The following is a 21,266-nucleotide window of genomic DNA, read 5'->3' on the forward strand; positions in this document are numbered from 1 at the left end:
GTAGTTTTTATTTTTTGGTACTTTAACCACTTAAGCCCCGGAGGATTTGGCTGCTAAAAGACCAGGGGGTATTTTGCGATTCGGCACTGCGTGACTTTAACGGACAATTGCGCGGTCGTTCGACACTGTACCTAAACGAATTTGACGTCCTTTTTTTCACACAAACAGAGCTTTCTTTTGGTGGTATTTGATCACCTGTGCGATTTTTTTTTTTTTTTTTTTTTTTTTTTTTTTTTTTTTTTTTTTTGATCACGCGCTATAAACAAAAAAAGAGCGACAATTTTGCAAAAATAACAATATTTTTCACATTTTTTTATATGAAATTCCCCCCCAAAAAAAGTAAAAATCAAAATTTTTTAACATTTTCGGCCAATTTGTTTTATGCTACCTATGTTTGGTAAAAAAAAAAATCGCAAAAAGCGTATTTTGATTGGTTTGCGCAAAAGTTATTGCGTTTACTAACAAAGGGAAAGATTTTTGGTTTTTTTTGTTTTTTTTTGCGGTACCTGAACATTGGGGCGGACAGATCGGACTCTTGACTGACATTTTTGACACTTTTGGGGTTACCAGTGACATTTCTACAGTAATCAGTGCTATATATATGCACTGTTACTGTAAAAATACACTGGCAGTGAAGGGGTTAACTTTTTTGAGAGGGAGGGGCTATGTGTGTCCCTAGGGGCGTGATTCTAACTGTGATTGGCTGTCTGTTGAGCTGTAGTTACACTGATCAATGGTTCTACATAGTAGAACCGTATGATCAGTGTTTCTACACAGGGAGAACTGACAGGCAGCTTGTTTACACAAGCTGCCTGCCTTTCTCCCTCTCGATCGCCGAGTGACCGGCGGACACCGGGTCCGCCGGTCACGCGCGCGGGGGGGGTCCGTGACCGCGCGGGAGCGCGCGGCCGGCGGCGCGCGCTTGCTCCGAGAGCCTCACAGGCTAGTGACGTTAATTTACGTCACTTTGCCTGTGAGGGGCTGACTGCCGCAGTAAATCTACTGACGGCAGTCGGCAAGTGGTTAAATGTATTATTTTTTATCATTTTATTTTATTTTTTTACAATGTCACTGACTATGACTCTGTCCATTCAGAAAAGGAATGAGCTGGTAAATTACATATTTACCGACCCCTTCCTGGTTCTCAATCGTGACACATCCCCTGCAGCAGCTGGCAGGAGAGGGGAGGGAGCACAGTGGGGGGGGGACAGGGGAGCACACAGGGGCCCAGAGACAGCAGAACACAAGTGATCTGGATAGGAGGAGTGGCGAGGGCAGCATACAGAGGAACCAATATCTTCCAGGAAAAAGGAGGACAGTGATTTCTCTACTTGCTGCCCCCACCACCCCTCCTATCCAGGTGGAGCATGGGGCCCGGTTGCAATTGCAACCCCTGTAGTTACGCCCCTGTATTGGGCCAACAGTTTGCACAACGTGCGGGCAGACAGTACAGTTACAATGCTCATTAGAGCTTACAATCTAAGAGGGTGGGTCAAAGGATACAAAAGACAATTACTGTGGGGGGTGGGCTGATGGAGAAAATAAATCCAGTTAGGTGGGGCAGGAAAGGCTTCTCTGAAGAGAAGGATTTTCAGGGATTATCTAAAAGTGGACAGAGTAGGAGAAAGACAGACAAATTGGGATAGGGAGTTCCAGAAGATGGGAGAGGCTCAGGAGAATCCCTGGAGTCAAGCATGGGAGGAGGTAATGAGGGAGCTAGAGAGCATGAGGTCTTGGGAGGAACAAAGAGAATGTTTTGTTTGGTATTGTGAGACTAGGTTAGTGATGTAACTGAGAGCTGAGTTGTGGATGGCTTTGGGGGACACTGAATGGAGGCCAGTGGAGGGATTGGCAGAGAGGGATAGAGGACACTGAATGGAGGCCAGTGGAGGGATTGGCAGAGAGGGATGGAGGACACTGAATGGAGGCCAGTGGAGGGATTGTCAGAGAGGGATGGAGGACACTGAATGGAAGCCAGTGGAGGGATTGGCAGAAAGGGGTGGAGGACACTGAATGAAAGCCAGTGGAGGGTTTGGCAGAGAGGGGTGGAGGACACTGAATGGAAGCCAGTGGAGGGATTGGCAGAGAGGGGTGGAGGACACTGAATGGAAGCCAGTGGAGGGATTGGCAGAGAGGGGTTGAGGACACTGAATAGAAACCAGTGGAGGGATTGGCAGAAAGGGGTGGAGGACACTGAATGGAAGCCAGTGGAGGGATTGGCAGAAAGGGGTGGAGGACACTGAATGGAAGCCAGTGGAGGGATTGGCAGAGAGGGGTGGAGGACACTGAGTAGAAACCAGTGGAGGGATTGGCAGAGAGGGGTGGAGGACACTGAATGAAAGCCAGTGGAGGGATTGGCAGAAAGGGGTGGAGGACACTGAATGGAAGCCAGTGGAGGGATTGGCAGAGAGGGGTGGAGGACACTGAGTAGAAACCAGTGGAGGGATTGGCAGAAAGGGGTGGAGGACACTGAATAGAAACCAGTGGAGGAATTGGCAGGGTAGCAGATGCTGAGTGGTTGGTAAGGTGGATAACCCTGGCAGCAGCATTCATGATGGACTTAAGTGGGGTGGTAACCCATGTAAAGGTAATCTAATGAGGAGGAAGTTGCAATAGTTGAGGCAAGAGATGATCTGGGAGGGAACTAGGAGCTTTATGGTGTCATTGGTTAGAAAGGGGGGTATTTTGGAGATGTTGAGGAGGCAAGATTTGGATGTGGGGCCAAAAGGATAGTTCAGAGTCCAGGATTACAACTAGCACCCTGAAATGCGGGGACGAGTGGATAGTTGAGAAGTTGATTTCGACACAGAAGTCAGGGGAAGGGGCACATGGGGGAGGAAATATTATGAGCTCAGTTTTGAATAGATTGAGTTTGAGAAAGTGATGTGACATCCATGTTTATATGTCTGTTAGTAAATTAGTTACATGTGAGGAGACTGATGGAGCTGAGGGGTAGAGATAAAGATTTGGGTGTTATCAGTGTAGAAATGGTATTGGAAGGCATGGAGGCTATGAGCTCACCCAGGCAAGAGGTTTAGATGGAGAACAGGAGTGGTCCAAGAACAGAACCTTGTGGGACCCTGACAGAGAAAGGAAGAGGAGAGGATGAAGTAAAGTTGTGACGCTGAAGGTGTGGTGGGATAGGTAGGATGAGAACTAGCAAAGAGTACAGTCACGGAGACCAAAGGATTGGAGTTTTTTAAGAAAGAGGGGGTGGTCTACTGTGTCAAAGGCAGCAGAGAGGTCCAGAAGTAGGAGTACAGAATAGTGTCCATTGAATTTGGCAGTTAGCAGATGATTTGGGAGTTTAAGGAGAGCAGTTTCTGTGGAGTGTTGAGGATGAAATCCTGATTAAAAGGGATCAAGAAGATTGTCAGTGAAATGGGCGCTCAGTTGGTTGTAGACTAGACATTCAGGAAGTTTGGAGGAAAAGGGGAGCAAAGAGATGGGGTGTAGGTTGTTAAGATTGGTGGGGGCCAATGAAGGTCTTTAAGTATGCGAGTGATGCCAGAAGAGAGGGAGTGATTGAAGATGTTGGATAAAAAGTGTAGGATAGAGTCAGAGGGTGACCGCAATATTTCAATATTTGCAAGGGTACAGGGAGCAGGTGGTTAGGTGGGTGTTGAAAAAAGTGTATAGTAGCAGAGTTGATTGTGTCTGTGAATATGGAGTGATATCTGTACAGCGGAGATCTCATCACGAATTATATCAATCTTATCTTTGGAGTGATTGGCGATCTCCTGGGCAGTGGATCAGTTAGTGGATGAAGGCAGTGGAGGACGAAGTAGGAATTGAAGGTGGAGGAGGGTTGACATGGACAGGATGATAAGTTGTTAATGATAGTGATAAAATAGGTCTGCTTGGCAGTAAGGGGACAGGAATTGTATTTTTGGAGGGCAGATTTATATTGGTTGAAGTCTTACACCTGATGCGCTCAAGAGATGTTTTTTGAGACTTCTGGTGTCATCTGTTTGCCACGGTTGTAGGGGTCAGGGCCTAAATCTGTCTACTGAGGGGGGCGAGCTCATCCAGGGTGGAGGACAGAGATTTATTGTAGACAGAAGTGGTTAGATTGTGGCATGACATGGGTGAGATTTTGACATAGATTTGGTCAGTAGCAGGGAAGAGAAGGGTTCAGGTGGTTTAGGTGGCGAAGGTTTCAATGGGTAATTATTAGGTGGCTGGAGGGAGAGGAGGTGAAAGTCTGGGAGATTATGAAACTAATATTGGGGTGATCAGAGAGAGAAAAAGGATTGTTGGAGAGCTTGCACAGAGTGCATAGGTAGGAGAATACATAGTCAAGGGTGTTGCCATCAGAGTGGAAGCATGAATCTATTGCTTCAGGTCAAAAGAGGAGGTTATACTGAGAAGTTTAGAAGTAGCAGAAGTGATAGTTTTAACAGTGATATTGAAGTCATCGAGAATGATTTTGGGAATTTCAGAAGAAAGTAATGTAGCCAGTCATCAAGAAAGGTTGATACGGGTCCAGGAGGCAGATAGATCACAGCACTTCTAAAAGAAACTGGGGAAAATCGATAAATACAATGTGCCTCAAATGAGGAGAGTGACAGAGAGGCAGGTGGGTGAAATACCTGAAAGATGCTATGTGGGGCTAGAAGGATTCCCACTCCACCTCCCCTCCATCCACAGGGTCTAGGGAAGTGAGTCCAGTGAAGTCCATCATGGGAGAGGGAAGCAGGAGCAGTGTCACGAACCGGCAGGACTGGTAGTGGATCCTCTGGACCAGAGAGGCGATGGCGCGGGTTGTACTAGAGGACCGGTTCTAAGCAGTTACTGGTCTTCACCAGAGCCCGCCGCAAAGCGGGATGGATTTGCTGCGGCGGTAACTACCAGGTCATGTCCCCTAGTAACAACTCGACCTCTCTGGCAGCTGATATGGCGTGGTACACAGGGAGTAGGCAAGAGCGTAGTCGGACGTAGCAGAGGTCAGGGCAGGCGGCAAAGGTTCAAAGGCGAGTAGTCGGTAGCAATGGGTTCGGCAACAGGCAAAGCAAAATAACACAGTAGGGAACGCTTTCTCAGAGGCACAAGGCACAAAGATCCGGCAGGAAGCTGTGGGAGGAGAAGGTATTTATGCAGTGCACAGGTGAAGCCTAATTAAGTCAGCACTGCCTCTCACAAACCTTAACCCTTAATAACCACTTTGCGCCAGGCACCAATTACTGGTGCACTGGCCCTTTGAATCTAAGAGTCCCGGCGCGCGTTCGCCCTAGAGAGCGGGGACGCACACGCCGAGACGCTGGAGCGCTGCCTGGGGGCATACGCTGTGAGCGCTCCGAGGCCAGCAGGGGGCCAGCAGCGTAACAGTACCCCCCCCCCCCCTTTGGTCTCCCTCTCTTTTTGGTACCGAAAAACTTGAGGATGAGGCTGCGGTCCAGGATGTTCTCCTCCAGCTCCCATGACCTCTCCTTAGGACCGCAGCCCTCCCAGTCGACCAAAAAAAATCTTTTCCCCCTGGAGATCTTGGTCGCCAAGATCTCCTTGACAGAGAATATATCGGAGGTACCGGCGACAGGGGTGGGATAAACAAGCTTGGAAGAAAAACGGTTAAAGACAGCAGGTTTAAGAAGGGAGACATGGAAGGAGTTATGGATTCGGAGGGAGGGAGGAAGATGGAGCTGATAAGAAACTTGATTGATACAACTCTTGATTTTATAGGGTCCCAAGAAACGAGGACCCAACTTGTAACTTGGGACCCTAAATCGGATGTACCTAGAGGAGAGCCACACCTTGTCACCCGGGCGAAATTCCGGAGGAGATCTGCGTCAGCTTGAACCTTCATACGGGCGGAAGCCTTGAGGAGAGCAGCGTGGGTTTCTCGCCAGATGGAGGAAAAGTCCTGTACAAGACTTTCAACGGCAGGTATAGAAGAAGGAGTGGGAGACTGCGGCAGAGGTGGAAGAGGATGACGGCCAAAAACTACAAAGAAAGGAGACTTGTTAGAAGCAGAGGATTGTTTGTAGTTGTAGGAGAACTCCGCCCAGGGAAGTAGATCAGCCCAGTCGTCATGGCGTTAGGATACAAAGTGACACAGATAGTCACCCAAAATTTGGTTCACCCGTTCTACTTGGCCGTTAGATTGAGGATGGTACGAAGAAGAAAAGTCCAATTTGATCCCGAGCTGAGCACATAGAGCCCTCCAGAATTTGGAAACAAATTGTACCCCACGATCCGAGACAATATGTTTGGGAAGGCCATGGAGACAGAAGATGTGTTGGAAAAATTGTTTGGCCAACATGGGTGCCGAGGGTAGACCGGGCAGGGGTACAAAGTGAGCCATCTTGGAGAAGCGATCCACCACGACCCAAATAACGGACTTGCCATGGGAGGAGGGAAGATCTGTAATAAAGTCCATAGCGATGTGAGACCAGGGAACTTCAGGAACAGGTAGAGGCAAGAGGAGGCCCGCTGGTTTCTGGCGAGGCGATTTATCCCGGGCGCAAATCATACAGGCCTGGACGAAATCCGAGACATCTTTCTCCAGAGAAGGCCACCAGTACCTTTGGGAGATTAGTTGGAGAGATTTTAGCACCCCTGGATGACCGGCAAAAGGGGAGGCGTGGCCCCACTTGAGAATTCGCAACCGCTGACGTGGAGGTACGTAGGATTTGCCAGGAGGAAGAAGGCGCAGGTCCACGGGAGCGACAGTAATAAGGCGTTCTGGAGGGATAATATATTGAGGTGTTAACTCGTCGCCCACCACATCAGAGGAGCGAGACAGAGCATCTGCCCTAATGTTCTTACAAGCCGGCCGGAAATGGATCTCAAAATTAAAGCGGGCGAAGAACAGAGACCAACGAGCCTGACTTGGATTTAATCTCTGAGCAGACTGGAGATAAGCCAGGTTCTTGTGGTCCGTGAAGATGTACACAGGATATGTGGCGCCCTCGAGTAAATGTCTCCATTCCTCCAGTGCCAATTTAATAGCCAACAGTTCCCTGTCCCCAATGGAGTAATTTCTCTCTGCAGGAGAGAATGTTTTCGAAAAGAAGCCACAAGTTGAAGTCTTGCCCCTGGAAGACTTCTGGGTGAGGAAAGCTCCGGCTCCCACCGAGGAGGCATCCACTTCAAGAGAGAAAGGCTTGGTGGAATCTGGTCTAGAGAGAACGGGTGCGGAGGCAAAGGCGGATTTCAGGGACTGGAAGGCTTCCTTGGTTTGGGAAGGCCATGATTTGGGGTTAGCTCCTTTTCTTGTGAGAGCCACGATAGGCGCTACCAGAGTGGAATAGTGAGGGATGAATTGCTTGTAGTAATTCGTAAAGCCCAGAAAACTTTGTATGGCTTGGAGACCAGAGGGGCGTGGCCAATCCAGAACCACCGAGAGCTTGGCTGGGTCCATTTGAAGTCCTTGGGCTGAGATAATGTATCCCAGGAAAGGCAGGGAGGTCCGTTCAAAAAGACATTTTTCAAGTTTAGCGTACAGGCGGTTTCTCCTAAGACGAGTAAGAACTTGTCGCACATGGACCCGGTGTTGGTCCAAATTGGAGGAAAAGATGAGGATATCATCCAGGTATACGACCACGCAGGTGTAAAGTAAGTCCCTGAAAATATCATTGATGAATGCCTGGAAGACAGCAGGGGTGTTGCAGAGGCCGAAGGGCATCACCAAATACTCAAAATGGCCGTCCCTTGTGTTAAAGGCGGTCTTCCATTCGTCTCCCTCACGGATACGGATCAGATTATAGGCCCCTCGAAGGTCCAATTTAGTGAAGATCTTTGCCCCTCGGAGACAATCAAATAGCTCAGAGATTAGAGGCAGAGGGTAACGGTTCTTGATGGTAATTTTATTAAGACCTCTGTAGTCAATGCAGGGGCGGAGGGAGCCGTCTTTTTTTTGTCACGAAGAAAAAACCGGCCCCTGCAGGAGAAGAAGATTTTCTTATGAATCCTCTCTGTAGGTTCTCACGTATATAGTCGGACATGGCAAGGGTCTCAGGAGGTGAGAGAGGATAAATTCTGCCCCAAGGTGGAGTAGACCCGGGTATCAGGTCGGGCAATCATAGGGTCGGTGAGGAGGAAGAACCTCAGCTTGTTTCTTGCAGAAGACATCCGCAAAGTAATTGTATGGCTTGGGCAGCCCAGGAGGCGGAGAAACTTGTGGGTCCTGTTTGACCAGAGCAGGCTTGAGACAGCGGTCAGAACAGGAGGAACCCCAACGCAGGATCTCACCGGTGGACCAATTCAGGACAGGACTATGACGTTGAAGCTACGGCAGACCCAGGAGGAGTTCGGAGGAACAGAAGGGAAGGACAAAGAACTCTAAAGTCTTGGTATGAAATATTCCGATGTCCATCTGCAGAGGCTGGGTATGGAACTGCACGGTGGCAGAGAGTCTCTCACCGTTAACAGTAGAGATGAAAAACGGCTTGGGTAGACGGATTACTGGAATACGGTACTTGTCAACCAAGGAGGCGTGAATGAAGTTGCCAGCTGAACCGGAATCCAAGAAGGCGGCTGCGGAGAAAGAGGACTTGGAAGAGATGATCAACTGCGCGGGTATGATGAGACGTGGAGAGGAAGAATCCACACCTAGCAACGCCTCTCCCACGCTTACTAGGTGCGAGCGTTTCCCGAACGCGGTGGACGGAGAGGACAATCTCTAAGGAAGTGCTCGGTACTGGCACAGTACAGACACAGGTTCTCGTCTCTGCGGCGGGCTCGTTCTTGCGGAGTCGGGCGTGACCGATCCACCTGCATGGCTTCCACGGTGGGAGGCCCAGTAGCGGGTTGAGGTGGACGCAGAAAAATGGGAGCCAGACGAGGGTAGCGTCCTTTTCAAGGAGGAGTTCCTCTTGTCTTTCGGCGAAACGCTTGTCTATCCTAGTGGCCAGCAAGATGAGGTCACTAAGAGTTGAAGGAAGCTCACGTGCAGCCAGAACGTCCTTTATCTCACTGTTAAGTCCCTTCTTGAAGGTGGCGCAAAGGGCTTTATTGTTCCAGTTCAGCTCAGAGGCCAGGGTGCGGAACTGAATGGCATAGTCACCCACGGAAGAACCTCCTTGGGTCAAGTTTAGTAAGGCAGTCTCTGCGGAGGTAACCCGGGCAGGCTCCTCAAAAACATTCCGGAACTCTAGGCAGAAGCTCTGGACGGAAGCAGTGGCAGTATCTGCGCGGTCCCATAGTGGTGTAGCCCAGGCCAGGGCCTTCCCGAACAGCAAACTGAGAATAAAGGCTACCTTGGCTCGCTCAGAAGGAAACTGGTCGGACAGTAGCTAGAGGTGGAGAGAGCACTGCGACAGGAACCCACAGCACTGCTTTGGATCTCCGTCATATTTGTCTGGTAGGGACAAACGGATTCTGGAACCGGTGGCAACTGTAGGCGGAGGGGCTGGCTGTTGCTGAGAAGGCAGGAGCTGCTGCAACATAGCGGTCAACTGGGCCAGCTGTTGACCCTGCTGGGCCACAATGGTGGTGAGATCCGCTAGGCTTGGCAGGGGAACATCAGCGGGATCCATGGCCGGATCTTACTGTTACGAACCGGCAGGACTGGTAGTGGATCCTCTCGACCAGAGAGGCGATGGCGCGGGTTGTACTACAGGACCGGTTCTAAGCAGTTACTGGTCTTCACCAGAGCCCGCCGCAAAGCGGGGTGGATTTGCTGCGGCGGTAACTACCAGGTCGTGTCCCCTAGTAACCACTCGACCTCTCTGGCAGCTGATATGGCATGGTACACAGGGAGTAGGCAAGAGCGTAGTCGGACGTCACAGAGGTCAGGGCAGGTGGCAAAGGTTCAAAGGCGAGTAGTCGGTAGCAACGGGTTCGGCAACAGGCAAAGCAAACTAACATAGTAGGGAACGCTTTCTCAGAGGCACAAAGATCCAGCAGGAAGCTGTGGGAGGAGAAGGTATTTATGGGCAGTGCACAGGTGAAGCCTAATTAAATCAGCACTGCCTCTCTCAAACCTTAAGCCATAATAACCACTTTGGACTAGGCACCAATCACTGGTGCACTGGCCCTTTAAATCTAAGAGTCCCGGCACGCGTGCGCCCTAGAGAGCGGGGACGCACACGCCGAGACGCTGGAGCGCTGCCTGGGGGCATGCGCTGTGAGCGCTCCGAGGCCAGCAGGGGGCCCAGAGCGCTCAGCGTAACAAGCAGCAGTGTTGGATTCATGAAGCCAGGTTTCAGTAACAGCAAGTAGTTAGTGATAAAGAGGTCATGGACAGAAGCTACTTTGTTACAGACAGAGCAGGCGTTTCCGAAGGGCACAAGAGAAGGGGAGGCTGGTTTTGGGAAGAAGAGGGTTAGAAACGAAATTGTGTGGGTTGCTGCTCTTGCCAGAAGGCATGGGGTGATGGGAGTTTTGGGTACAGTTAAGCGATGGAGGTCCAGGGTTTGGAGTTAAATCTCTAGAGGTTGGAAGAAGCAGAAGGGTGAGGGAGGTAATATGGGATTGCAATTTATATGAAGGGACGTGCCTCAGGGTTCTGGAGGTTTTATTAGCATGTGGGTTTAGAATTAGCAGGAGTTGGGTGAGTGCTGTAATAGGGAGAGGACAGAAGTGAGGGTGATATATACAGGCTGTGGGGTGGAGAAGAGGGGTGAGGGAAAGAGAGATTAAGGAGTGAGGACACAACTGTCAAAAGGATTGGTTGAAAGCGCATGTTGCAGAGAGGAAGGAGAGCGGAATGGGGAAACAAGGTCACCTGCAGTCAGTTTGGTGCTTTTCAAAGTAGTTTGCTGTGTATTCTCGCTTTGTGCAATCGCTGAAGTGCAGAGCTGAAGTGCGCCCACTTAAATATAGAACCCACTTATAGAAAGACATGCGCTCCCCAGCCATATATAGTGTGGTAACGTCGATGTACCCCTTCAGGGTCTTAGCATTGCTCACTTACAGGGCTCAAACATTTCCTTCATTTTGGAGATGTCACCTTTGCCACCAATGATCACCTTCTCACCTCATCAGTCTATTGTAGAATTACTACACCTATACTAACAATGTCATGCTTACCCTTAACACAGGTGGTCAGACACTATAGCTGGCTTCTGTGTTCTGCGCCTATAGCAGCCTCCTTTTCCATAAGGCAAGCAGGCCTTCCAGTACTCAGTTGCCCCTAGGACTTAAACACAATGCTATGGTGCCTGGCCACCACACCAGGGCAGGAACAAACTGAGCACAGCAACCAGATACTTATGTTTGGCAGACACGTAGAGTGGTTCAACGACAGTCCAGTTACAAGGCAGACAAGGTTCAGAATAGTCAGGGTCAGATCCGTAGTCAAAAGGCAGGCAGAGTTCAGAGAGTAGTCGATATCCGAACCAAGGCTTTCAACAAGGGAATTCAAACAGCAGAGCAGGGCAGACAAACAGAGAGCTTGGAGCACGTGTTACAATTGCAATATAACAAGCATGAGACTGCGGGCTTGACTGGCTTCAATCAGGTTTGGTCTCCACCCAGAGACTGACCACATCAGTCACTTTGCAGATAGACAAACAAAGAATGCATCACAGCCAAAACCAGGATGCTGGAATGAGGAGCAAGAGCACAACTGTCAGGAACCATAAACCAGGCAGAGACAGAAAATTTTAATGTAATAGCAAAAACAACACAGAACAGGAACGTAGTCAAAAACAGAAGCCAGGGTTTGGAAGCCAGAGCAGGTAATAAGACAAGCCAGGATCAGAAATCAGCAATATCAGAAGCCAAAAATCAGGATTAGTGATCAGAAGAGACGTCAGCCAGGGCAAGTCGTAACAGGAACACAGCAAAGACATACTGGAGATGTTGACCAGGCAGAGTCACGGAGGAAATGAGCAAGGCAGTTTAAATAGCAAAAAGGGGCTGGCTGTAGGCTGGACTAATGAGGCAGGTAATGGTAACCAGGTGAGTCACTGTGGAAACAATGAGTGGCTGGTAATTACCCGACAGCTGAGCAGCCTCTGTGCACTGAGTAGTGAGCTGCTATTAAAGAGGAAGTAAACCCTCCTCTGACACTTTTACCTATAGGTAAGCCTATAATAAGGCTTACCTATAGGTACTGTAAATATCTCCTAAACATGTACCGTTTAGGAGATATTTGAGACATGCAGCCAGTGACGTCACTGGTGTATGCGCTCTGAAGGAACGGCCGGTCGTGCCGTTCCTTCAGAGCGCCGTGCCATGACCGTTGGCTCCCGTGCACGTTGGGATCCCGGAAGATGGGCGACTGGACATGTCGCCCGTCATAGAGGTAAGCGAGCAGCACGGCGGGGGCTCGTTCTAAGGTAAGTATTTTATAATGAGCTAGTATGCAATGCATACTAGCTCATTATGTCTTTCTCTTTCAGGATGGAAAGAAAAAAATTTTTTTTTCGGTTTACAACCTCTTTTAATAGCAGAAGCCCAGCCCTGACAACAACACACTCCTGACAAATGAATTATACTACTTTTATTAGTGGGGGGGGGGGTGTATTTAGGGAGGATTGGAATTTGTATGTCTTTAATTTTTAGGATTCAAATAAGAAGTAAGAGAAAAAAATGTCATTTGCAGTAAATATCGTAAATATTTTTTTTTCATAACGATCCCAGTCTCAGATATTCATCCTAAAATGTGATCAGTAAAGTCTCCGGAGTACTCTCCGGAGTACACGGAGATCACAGGAATATGATGAGTCCTGAAAAAGCACACAGACAAAGTTCATCTTTAATTTTAGAAGAGGTGGGACGCACCCGGGAGAAATGATTCTTTGTGTGCAGAAACCTCACACAGTGCCCCCCACAGCTTCTCCTCCCAATGTCCCTACAATCCGAGTCAGAGAATCCTATGACACCACACTGACCTCATAGCTCCTCCTCCCAATATCCCTCCAATCAGAGTCAGAATATCCTATGACATGACACTGACCACACAGCTCCTCCCCCAATGTCCCTCCTATCAGGGTCAGAGAATCCTATGACTTAGAGGCATAACTAGAACCTTCAGGGCTCCAGTTCATGAAACCACGAAGGGACCCCCTGAGCCCCGGCCTGGGCCCTTCCCACTTATCCTGGGGCTGGAGGGCAGCAGGACCTGGATAGGAGGGCAGCGGGGGTGACACATAGACAAACAAATCCCCTCCATTTTGCTCCTGCAGCCGCTGAATGCTTATGGAAGGGAGAGGAGGAGAACTTGGCTTTTAGCAGCTGCAGGAGAAAAATGGAGGATATTTGTTCCTCTATATACCGCCCCCCCCCCTTTTATCCAGGTGTACAGGGCAAACACATGGGCCATTGCAATTGCGACCCCCTTAAGTGCCGGCCCTGGGATGAGTGGCAGCGGTGGTTGTGGGGGGATGGGATCAGTGTGGCAGCAGTGGTGGTTGGGTGGGGATGGGATCAGTGGCAGCGGTGGTGGTGGGGGGATGGGATGATTGGCAGCTGTGGTGGAGGGGGTGATGGAATGGGATAAGTGGCAGTGGGGGTGGGATGGGATTAGAGGCAGCAAAGGTGGAGGGGATGGTATAAGTGGCAGCGGTGGGGGATGTGGCAGGGGTGGTGGGGGGATGGGATGGAATGAGATAAGTGGTGGTGGTTGGGGGAGAATGGGATGGTATCAGTGGCAGCGGTGGTCGTGGGAGGTGGGATGAGTGGCAGCAGTGAGGGGGGGAGATGGGAGCAGTGATGGTAGGAGGATGGGATGAGTGGCAGTGGTGAGGGGGCATGGGATCAGTGGTAAGGGTGGAGGTTGGGGGGGATGGAATGGGATGAGTGATAGCACTGGTGAGGGGGATGAATTCAGTGGCAGCAAATGTGCTGGTGTGGGGGGGGAGGGGGATCAGTGGCAGCGGTAGTGCTGGTGTGTGGGGGGGGGGTGGGAATCAGTGGCAGTGCTGATATTGAGGGATGGGATCAGTGTCACTCCCTTGCAGATCACTCGGTCCCTCCTCCTTGCTAGGTCCCAGTGTATCTTCGGCTTTCTTCCTGTGTCTCCAGTAACTCATCCCATCATGGGGTCTCCTCACACGGTGAAGAGCTCCTCCCCTTCACTCTACTGGCCCAGCCCGGGTCAGCTGATTTTCTTTTTCACTCTCCCAACATTGTATCTCCCTACCCTACTGAACTCAATGGGCGGGCAGAGAGGATGGACAGGGACTGTGTGCCTGTGAGAGTGCATGTTAATGACCAGTGTACTATCTACCGAGCAGCGGTGGGCCCCCCTACAGTGGCGGAACTGCAGGATTCCTTCGCAAGTGCGACTGCTGCAACCCTGGTAATTCCCCCACTGCTATGACCACACAGCTCCTCCTCTCAATCTTCCTCCAATCAGAGTCAGAGATTCCTATGACCTCACACTGACCTCACAGCTCCTCCCTCCTATATCCCGCTATCCGACTCCTTAATTTCTGATGCTCTTAGGATGTGGGCTGAACCCCAGGCCTCCTTACTTTCAAAGTAGGGCTGTTGGACCTGCATTGTATGTAATATCAGAAACCTCAGCATGAAGTGGGGTTTAAATAAAAATAGACCTGACCAGTGAGGTGAGGAGGATTCTGGGAATGTCATTTGATTTTACTATTTGTGTTCAAATCTAGAGTTTTCCTCCTGTGAAGTCTGGAGATCATATGACCATCACATTGCCTCCACCTCGTTCCCTGATAGAATAGAGCAATAAAAAGAAGATTTGAGAAGTCACCAAGATGATGATGGAGCTGCTGATAGGAGAGGTGAGCGGTGCTGGGAAGGACGTCATGATGGAGAATCAGCCGCCCCTCACATCACCGGGTAAGAGGAGACTTTATTGTAAAGGAGAGAGCAGTACGGAGGGTCCACCTAGATCTCCCATCATCTGATAAACACATACACACACTGACTGAATACATTGTTTCTGTTTCCTACAGATGGATCTAGTAATGGGAACCCACCAGAGAGATGTCCCCGTTCTCTGTATACCCAGGATTCCACACAGGAAGGTCACACCATCCCCCACCATCATCAGGTAGATGAGGAACAATCACTGATAGTATCATTACGATCTGTACATTATCTGCATTGTTACCATTGATGTCATTTTTATTTTATATTCAGAGTGGAAACCTGAGAGATTGTAAAGTTGAGGTTAAAGAAGAGATAAAAGAGGAGGATGATAAGGATGGGGTGATGGAGGAGTCAGAGTTTCTAAAAGAACACAAAGATCTGTACCAGGACACCATGGAGGAGTCATCCAGCTACAGAAACCCACCAGAGAGATGTCCCCGTCCTCTGTATTCCCTGGATTCCACACAGGAAGGTCACACCATCCCTCAATGTTACAAGGTTGGTGGATTGGAGCATCTAGAACATGGACTTCTGGAGAGGATGTGTTTTGTTTTTATTTTTTTAAATGTTCAATAGGTTTTATTAAAGAATTTGCAAAATAACAGAATTTTATATATATATATATATATATATATATATATATATATATATATATATATATATATATATATATATATATATATGTATAATATATATATATAATATCACAATAATGAAGCTTATATCTTCCAGATGATATTCTCTCTCATTTTCTTGGGTTTAGAGTGGAGATCCAATCGATATAGAATTTGAGGTTAAAGCAGAGGAAGAAGAGACGTATGTGAGGGATGATCAGCAGTCTATGGAGGAGGATGGAATAATGGGGACATTTATAGAGGAGGACACTCCTACAGAGATCAGCACAGGTGGGTCATTAACACTAAATACATTCCTCCACCCATACTGATCACTGATTGGTCCAGAGTAGGGCGGGGACTGGGTGATATCAGCCTGTAATCCCCTGGTCACTTTCCTGAGCTGTGTTCCCCGTCCTGTATTCCTGTATTTCTCTCGGATAATCTTCCTTCTCTGTGCTGCAGACACAATTTATGTCTCTAGACTGAGTTTATGGGGATTCTGGGGTTCAGCTGGCAGCAAAATACCATAGACGCTGTTTGACCTAGACACCTGGGGTATGTACCTTGGGTCTTCTGCCCCATGCCCGGGTCTACCAAGATCTCTGACAAAACAATTCTCCCGGGGTTACTTGCTCTGTTATTTGCTGGCTGTGCTGGGTGGAGGGTTATGTCTGTATAGCCTCACACCCAGGTCACTAAGTGCAGTCCCAGGAGATGGGAGGCAGCAATGTGGGACCTCTGCAACTGATTACTTAACACAAATATTATGAGACCTGACCCTGCACTATATACTCTATGTTGTACATTACATACTCCTCACCCCTACACTATATACTCTATGTTGTACATTACATACTCCTGACTTCTGCTCTCTCCCCTCTACCCACTGCTATACTGTATATGTTTTTCAGAGAAGTCCTCTCTTTCCACACATCAGAGATTGCACACTGGTGAGAAGCCGTATTGCTGTCCTAAGTGTGGGAAATGTTTTTCACGGAAGTACCATCTTTCCACACATCAGAGATCGCACACTGGTGAGAAGCCGCATTCCTGTCCTGAGTGTGGGAAATGTTTTTCAGAGAAGTCACAGATTTCCAGACATCAGAGATCTCACACGGATGAGAAGCCGTATTCCTGTCCTGAGTGCGGTAAATGTTTTTCATGCAAGTCAAATCTTTCCACACATCAGAGGTCGCACACTGGTGAGAAGCCGTATTGCTGTCCTGAGTGCGGGAAATGTTTTGCAAATAAGTCCCATCTTTCCAGACATCAGAGATCTCACACTGGTGAGAAGCCGCATTTCTGTCCTGAGTGCGGGAAATGTTTTTCACGGAAGTCCCATCTTTCCACACATCAGAAATCACACACTGGTGAGAAGCCGTATTCCTGTCCTAAGTGCGGGAAATGTTTTTCACAGAAGGCCAATCTTTCCATGCATCAGAGATCGCACACTGGTGAGAAGCCGTATTCCTGTCCTGAGTGCGGGAAATGTTTTTCAGAGAAGGCCAATCTTTCCATGCATCAGAAATTGCACACTGGTGAGAAGCCGTATTCTTGTCCTGAGTGCGGGAAATGTTTTTCAATGAAGTCCAATCTTTCCACACATCAGAGATCGCACACTGGTGAGAAGCCGTATTCCTGTCCTGAGTGCGGGAAATGTTTTTCAGAGAAGTCCACTCTTTCCACACATCAGAGATCGCACACTGGTGAGAAGCCGTATTCCTGTCCTGAGTGCGGGAAATGTTTTTCATGCAAGTCAAATCTTTCCACACATCAGAGGTCGCACACTGGTGAGAAGCCGTATTGCTGTCCTGAGTGCAGGAAATGTTTTTCACAAAAGTCCGCTCTTTCCAAGCATCAGAAATTGCACACTGGTGAGAAGCCGTATTCCGGTCCTGAATGAAGGAATTGTTCCTCACTGAAGTCCTGTCTTCTGTACATCAGGCATCCCACACAACCCTGGAGGTGTATTAGTGCCTTGAGTGTGGGAAATGTCTTCTATATGAATGTTGGTGGACATGTGGGGAAGAAGCACATCCTGATATACACCTCAGATATACTCCATGGCTGATCTTCATCATGTAAGAAACACTTCATAAGGAGATCAGAGATCACCAAAGACATGAAAGAAGTGTTGTCCCATGTTGGCCATTGATAGCAGAAAAAAATAAAAATGGAGTCCTTACCTTTCATTGGCTGAGTACATTTTGTGCGGGAAGATTTCACAAACACTTACAGGTCTGGTTGTTATAAATGTGTTTGATAAAATGTGACCCGCATTCCCCCAGTCATGGTAAATTTGGATTTCCTATAATGGTCAGTTCCATCTAGTGGCCATAATGTGCTTTCCTGACAGATGTCCATGGCAGCATACGTTTGGGTAGCCCCGCCCTCGTTCCTCCCCCATAAGACCCCACCCCCATCAATGTTCAGGATAAGCCAATGGCTGCATTCCTTTTTTGTCCTCCTCACTTATAGGTCATTTTTATATGAAGTTTTCCTAGCTATTGGAAGTATTGGTGGGCAGGTCTGGTGCTGGGCAGCTGTGCGGGATGTCAGGAGCTTCCTTTGGTATCCAGAAGTCTTCCAGGATGTCCCAAGTGGTCATTGAGTCCCCAACTATCAGCGGGGTGGTGTTATGGCACACCTATGTAGAGGATGCATGCCTGAAGAGTGGGCCCTGCCATCAGCGGCCATTTGCATTGGCTGGGAGCCCAGCTGTTAGCGGGTGGCCATTAAGTGTTAGACACGTGAAATTCGTTTCGGTTCGAATACAAATTCCGACAAATTTTTGATTATTCCTAGATTCGGATTTATCCAAATGAAATTGTAATGAATTTCGTTGAAATCTGTTACATTTTTTTTTGTTTTTATTCATTTTCAAACAAATTCCAACTTTTGAGAGCGTTTCGAATTTGGATCGGTAAAAAAAAAACGATCGACCGATGCAAATTCTGTGTGAAGAAATACCTCGTTAGGCACCAAGCCGATGAATGGAAAAAAAAGAATGCCGGCAATAGATAAATCACCGTGTGATGTAGACAGGTGACCCCGTCCCTTACCTATATAAAAGATGTAAAGTAGGCAGAGGGCCTCCATGACGGCAAGAGCGTCTTTTTAAATTTTTTCCATGTGCGGGGGAGGGGGGCGTTGTGATTGATGACGGATCTACATCGGGGGAGGCTGGATTTTATTTTTTAATAAAGGATTTTTCCAAAATTGTGAGTGTTTTTATTACTTTTTGACACTGCTGGATCTGGGGGGCCCCTTGGTAAAAGGGGCTTTCAGATTATGAGGAGCCCCCTGCCTGCAGACCCCCACAAGCACAGGCCACGGTTGTGGGGAAGAGGCCCTTGTCGCCATCAACATGGGGACAAGGTGCTTTGAGGTGGGGGGACAGAGCTGCCACAAAACACCCAACCCCAACCCATGGTGAGGGCATGTGGCCTTGTACGGGTTGGAAGGGGGGAGCTCGCTTGTCCCCCTTTTTCTGACTTGCCGAACTGCATGCTCAGGTTAAGATCTGGTATGGATTTTGGGGGGACCCCACTGCATTTATTTATTATTTTACATTTTGGCGTGGGCCTGGTATAGACTGGGGGAGGGGAGGGGATCCCACGTAATTTTTTTTCATGAGTCCCAACATCCTATCTGTTCAGAGAAATGGGAAACTACAGATGTTCACAAGGAACCACTGTCATATGTGTGGACTTTAAGGGCACAGCATGAGACAGATAACAACTACATGGATTTATCCTAAAATAACATTTATTGATTTATCTAAAACCAGATCTCAATAAAATGAGGAAACTGACCCCAAACTGAGCTCAGCTCGTACACAGGAGATCAATGTCTCCTACTAATTTCACTCATGTACATCATACATATATAAGGATAAGTTGGTATATATCATAAGGTTCGTGTAGGTATAGATATTTCCTCTCTTCACTTAGATGTAACATTTAGTGACGGCCATGTACTTTATTACTGAATATATCTTATTACTATTATAACAATCTCCTTACTATATGGATATTTTTGTCTCAGCTTTTTTTTGTATACATGTCTGCATCATATTTGTTACTGATGTCGACATTTGTATCAATTACTGTATGTATAATAAATGACTACATTCAGATTCTATTTTTGTATATCTTAGTTGGTGACCTGCCTCATTTAAAGTCCCACGACCTCTGTTTTCTGTTTGCATTAACCAATATTGATGGAGGCACATCACTGTGTTTGCTTCAGATGATATTCCTCTATCTTCGGTTGTTCACTGATCAACGCGTTTCACACAAGGCATCTTCAGGACTATGAAGATGTACAGACAGTTTTTTCTTAAAATGAACAGACTCGATATTAGTGTTTCATAAACATAGAACATAATCTGTATTTATGTACATCATAATAAATACAAACATGGCTTACTAGCACACGGCATTCCTTCGTCCCCCCAACAAATTAACCAGACCTTGGGGGGAAACCAGACCAAAATGTGTAGTGTATATAGGTATCTATCCTGATGATCCTAGGTACAAGATAAAATATACAGTATCTTACAAAAGTAAGTACACCCCTCACATTTTTGTAAATATTTTATTCTATCTTTTCATGTGACAACACTGAAGAAATGACACTTTGCTACAATGTAAAGTAGTGAGTGTACAGCTTGTATAACAGTGTAAATTTGCTTTCCCCTCAAAATAACTCAACACACAGCCATTAATGTCTAAACCGCTGGCAACAAAAGTGAATACACCCCTAAGTGACAATGTCCAAATTGGGCCCAATTAGTCATTTTCCCTCCCCGGTGTCATGTGACTCGTTAGTGTTACAAGGCCTCAGGTGTTAATGGAGAGCAGGTGTGTTAAATTTGGTGTTATCGCTCTCCCTCTCTTACTGGTCACTGGAAGTTCAGCATGGCACCTCATGGCAAAGAACTCCCTGAGGATCTGAAAGAAAAAAGAATTGTTGCTGTACATAAAGATGGCCTAGACATTGAAACTGAGCTGCAGCACAGTGGCCAAGACCATACAGCGGTTTAACAGGACAGGTTCCACTCAGAACAGACCTCGCCATGATCGACCAAAGAAGTTGAGTGCACGTGCTCAACATCATATCCAGAGGTTGTCTTTTGCAAAACAGATGTATGAGTGCTGCCAGCATAGCTGCAGAGGTTGGGGGGGTCATCCTGTCAGTGCTCAGACCATACGTCGCACACTGCATCAAATTGGTCTGCATGGCTGAAATTGGTCTGCATGGCTGTCATCCCAGAAGGAAGCCTCTTCTAAAGATGATGCACAAGAAAGCCCACAAACAGTTTGCTGAAGACAAGCAGACAAAGGGCATGGATTACTGAAACCATATCTTGTGGTCTGAAGAAACCATAATTAACTTATTTGGTTCAGATGGTGTCAAGCGCGTGTGGCGGAAACCAGGTGAGGAGTACAAAGACAAGTGTGTCTTGCCTACAGTCAAGCATGGTGGTGGGAGTGTCATGGTCTGGGGCTGCATGAGTGCTGCTGGCACTGGGGAGCTACAGTTCATTGAGGCAACCATGAATGCCAACATGTACTGTGACATACTGAAGCAGAGCATGATCCCCTTCCTTTGGAGACTGGGCCGCAGGCTAGTATTCCAACATTATAACGACTCCAAACACACCTCCAAGACGACAACTGCCTTGCTAGAGAAGCTAAGGGTAAAGGTGATGGACTAGCCAAGCAAGACCTAAACCCTATTGAGCCTCTGTGGGGCATCCTCAAACTGAAGGTGGAGGAGCGCAAGGTCTCTAACATCCACCAGCTCCGTGATGTCATCATGGAGGAGAGGAAGAGGACTCCAGTGGCAACCTGTGAAGCTCTGGTGAACTTCATGCCAAAGAGGGTTTATAGCAGTGCTGGCAAATAATGG

The 21,266-nt window shown here is 48.0% G+C and overlaps 3 protein-coding genes across 3 annotated transcripts in view; 2 read left to right on the forward strand and 1 right to left on the reverse strand.

Moving 5' to 3' along the window:
- The window catches only part of LOC309550718 (uncharacterized protein), a 155,342-nt gene extending 139,587 nt beyond the window's left edge, over positions 1-15,755 (forward strand). The window contains exons 8-9 of the mRNA XM_082251053.1: positions 15,004-15,231; positions 15,497-15,755. Coding sequence (XP_082107179.1) covers positions 15,004-15,231; positions 15,497-15,679 — 411 coding nt within the window. The 3' untranslated portion in view covers positions 15,680-15,755. The remainder of the gene's footprint in view (positions 1-15,003; positions 15,232-15,496) is intronic.
- LOC309550274 (uncharacterized protein) overlaps positions 1-21,266 on the reverse strand; it is a gene marked incomplete at both ends in the record, with an annotated part of 1,476,097 nt that overhangs the window by 1,237,032 nt on the left and 217,799 nt on the right.
- LOC309549934 (uncharacterized protein) lies at positions 16,065-17,253 on the forward strand (the record flags this gene model as incomplete). The annotated part of the gene is made up of 2 exons (XM_082250417.1): positions 16,065-16,079; positions 16,561-17,253. The coding sequence occupies 2 exons, from the start codon at positions 16,065-16,067 to the stop codon at positions 17,251-17,253; spliced, it is 708 nt and encodes a 235-aa protein (XP_082106543.1).

Source organism: Pelophylax lessonae (assembly GCF_965119305.1).
Source record: "Pelophylax lessonae genome assembly, chromosome: 3".
In the NCBI taxonomy this organism is placed as follows: domain Eukaryota; kingdom Metazoa; phylum Chordata; class Amphibia; order Anura; family Ranidae; genus Pelophylax; species Pelophylax lessonae.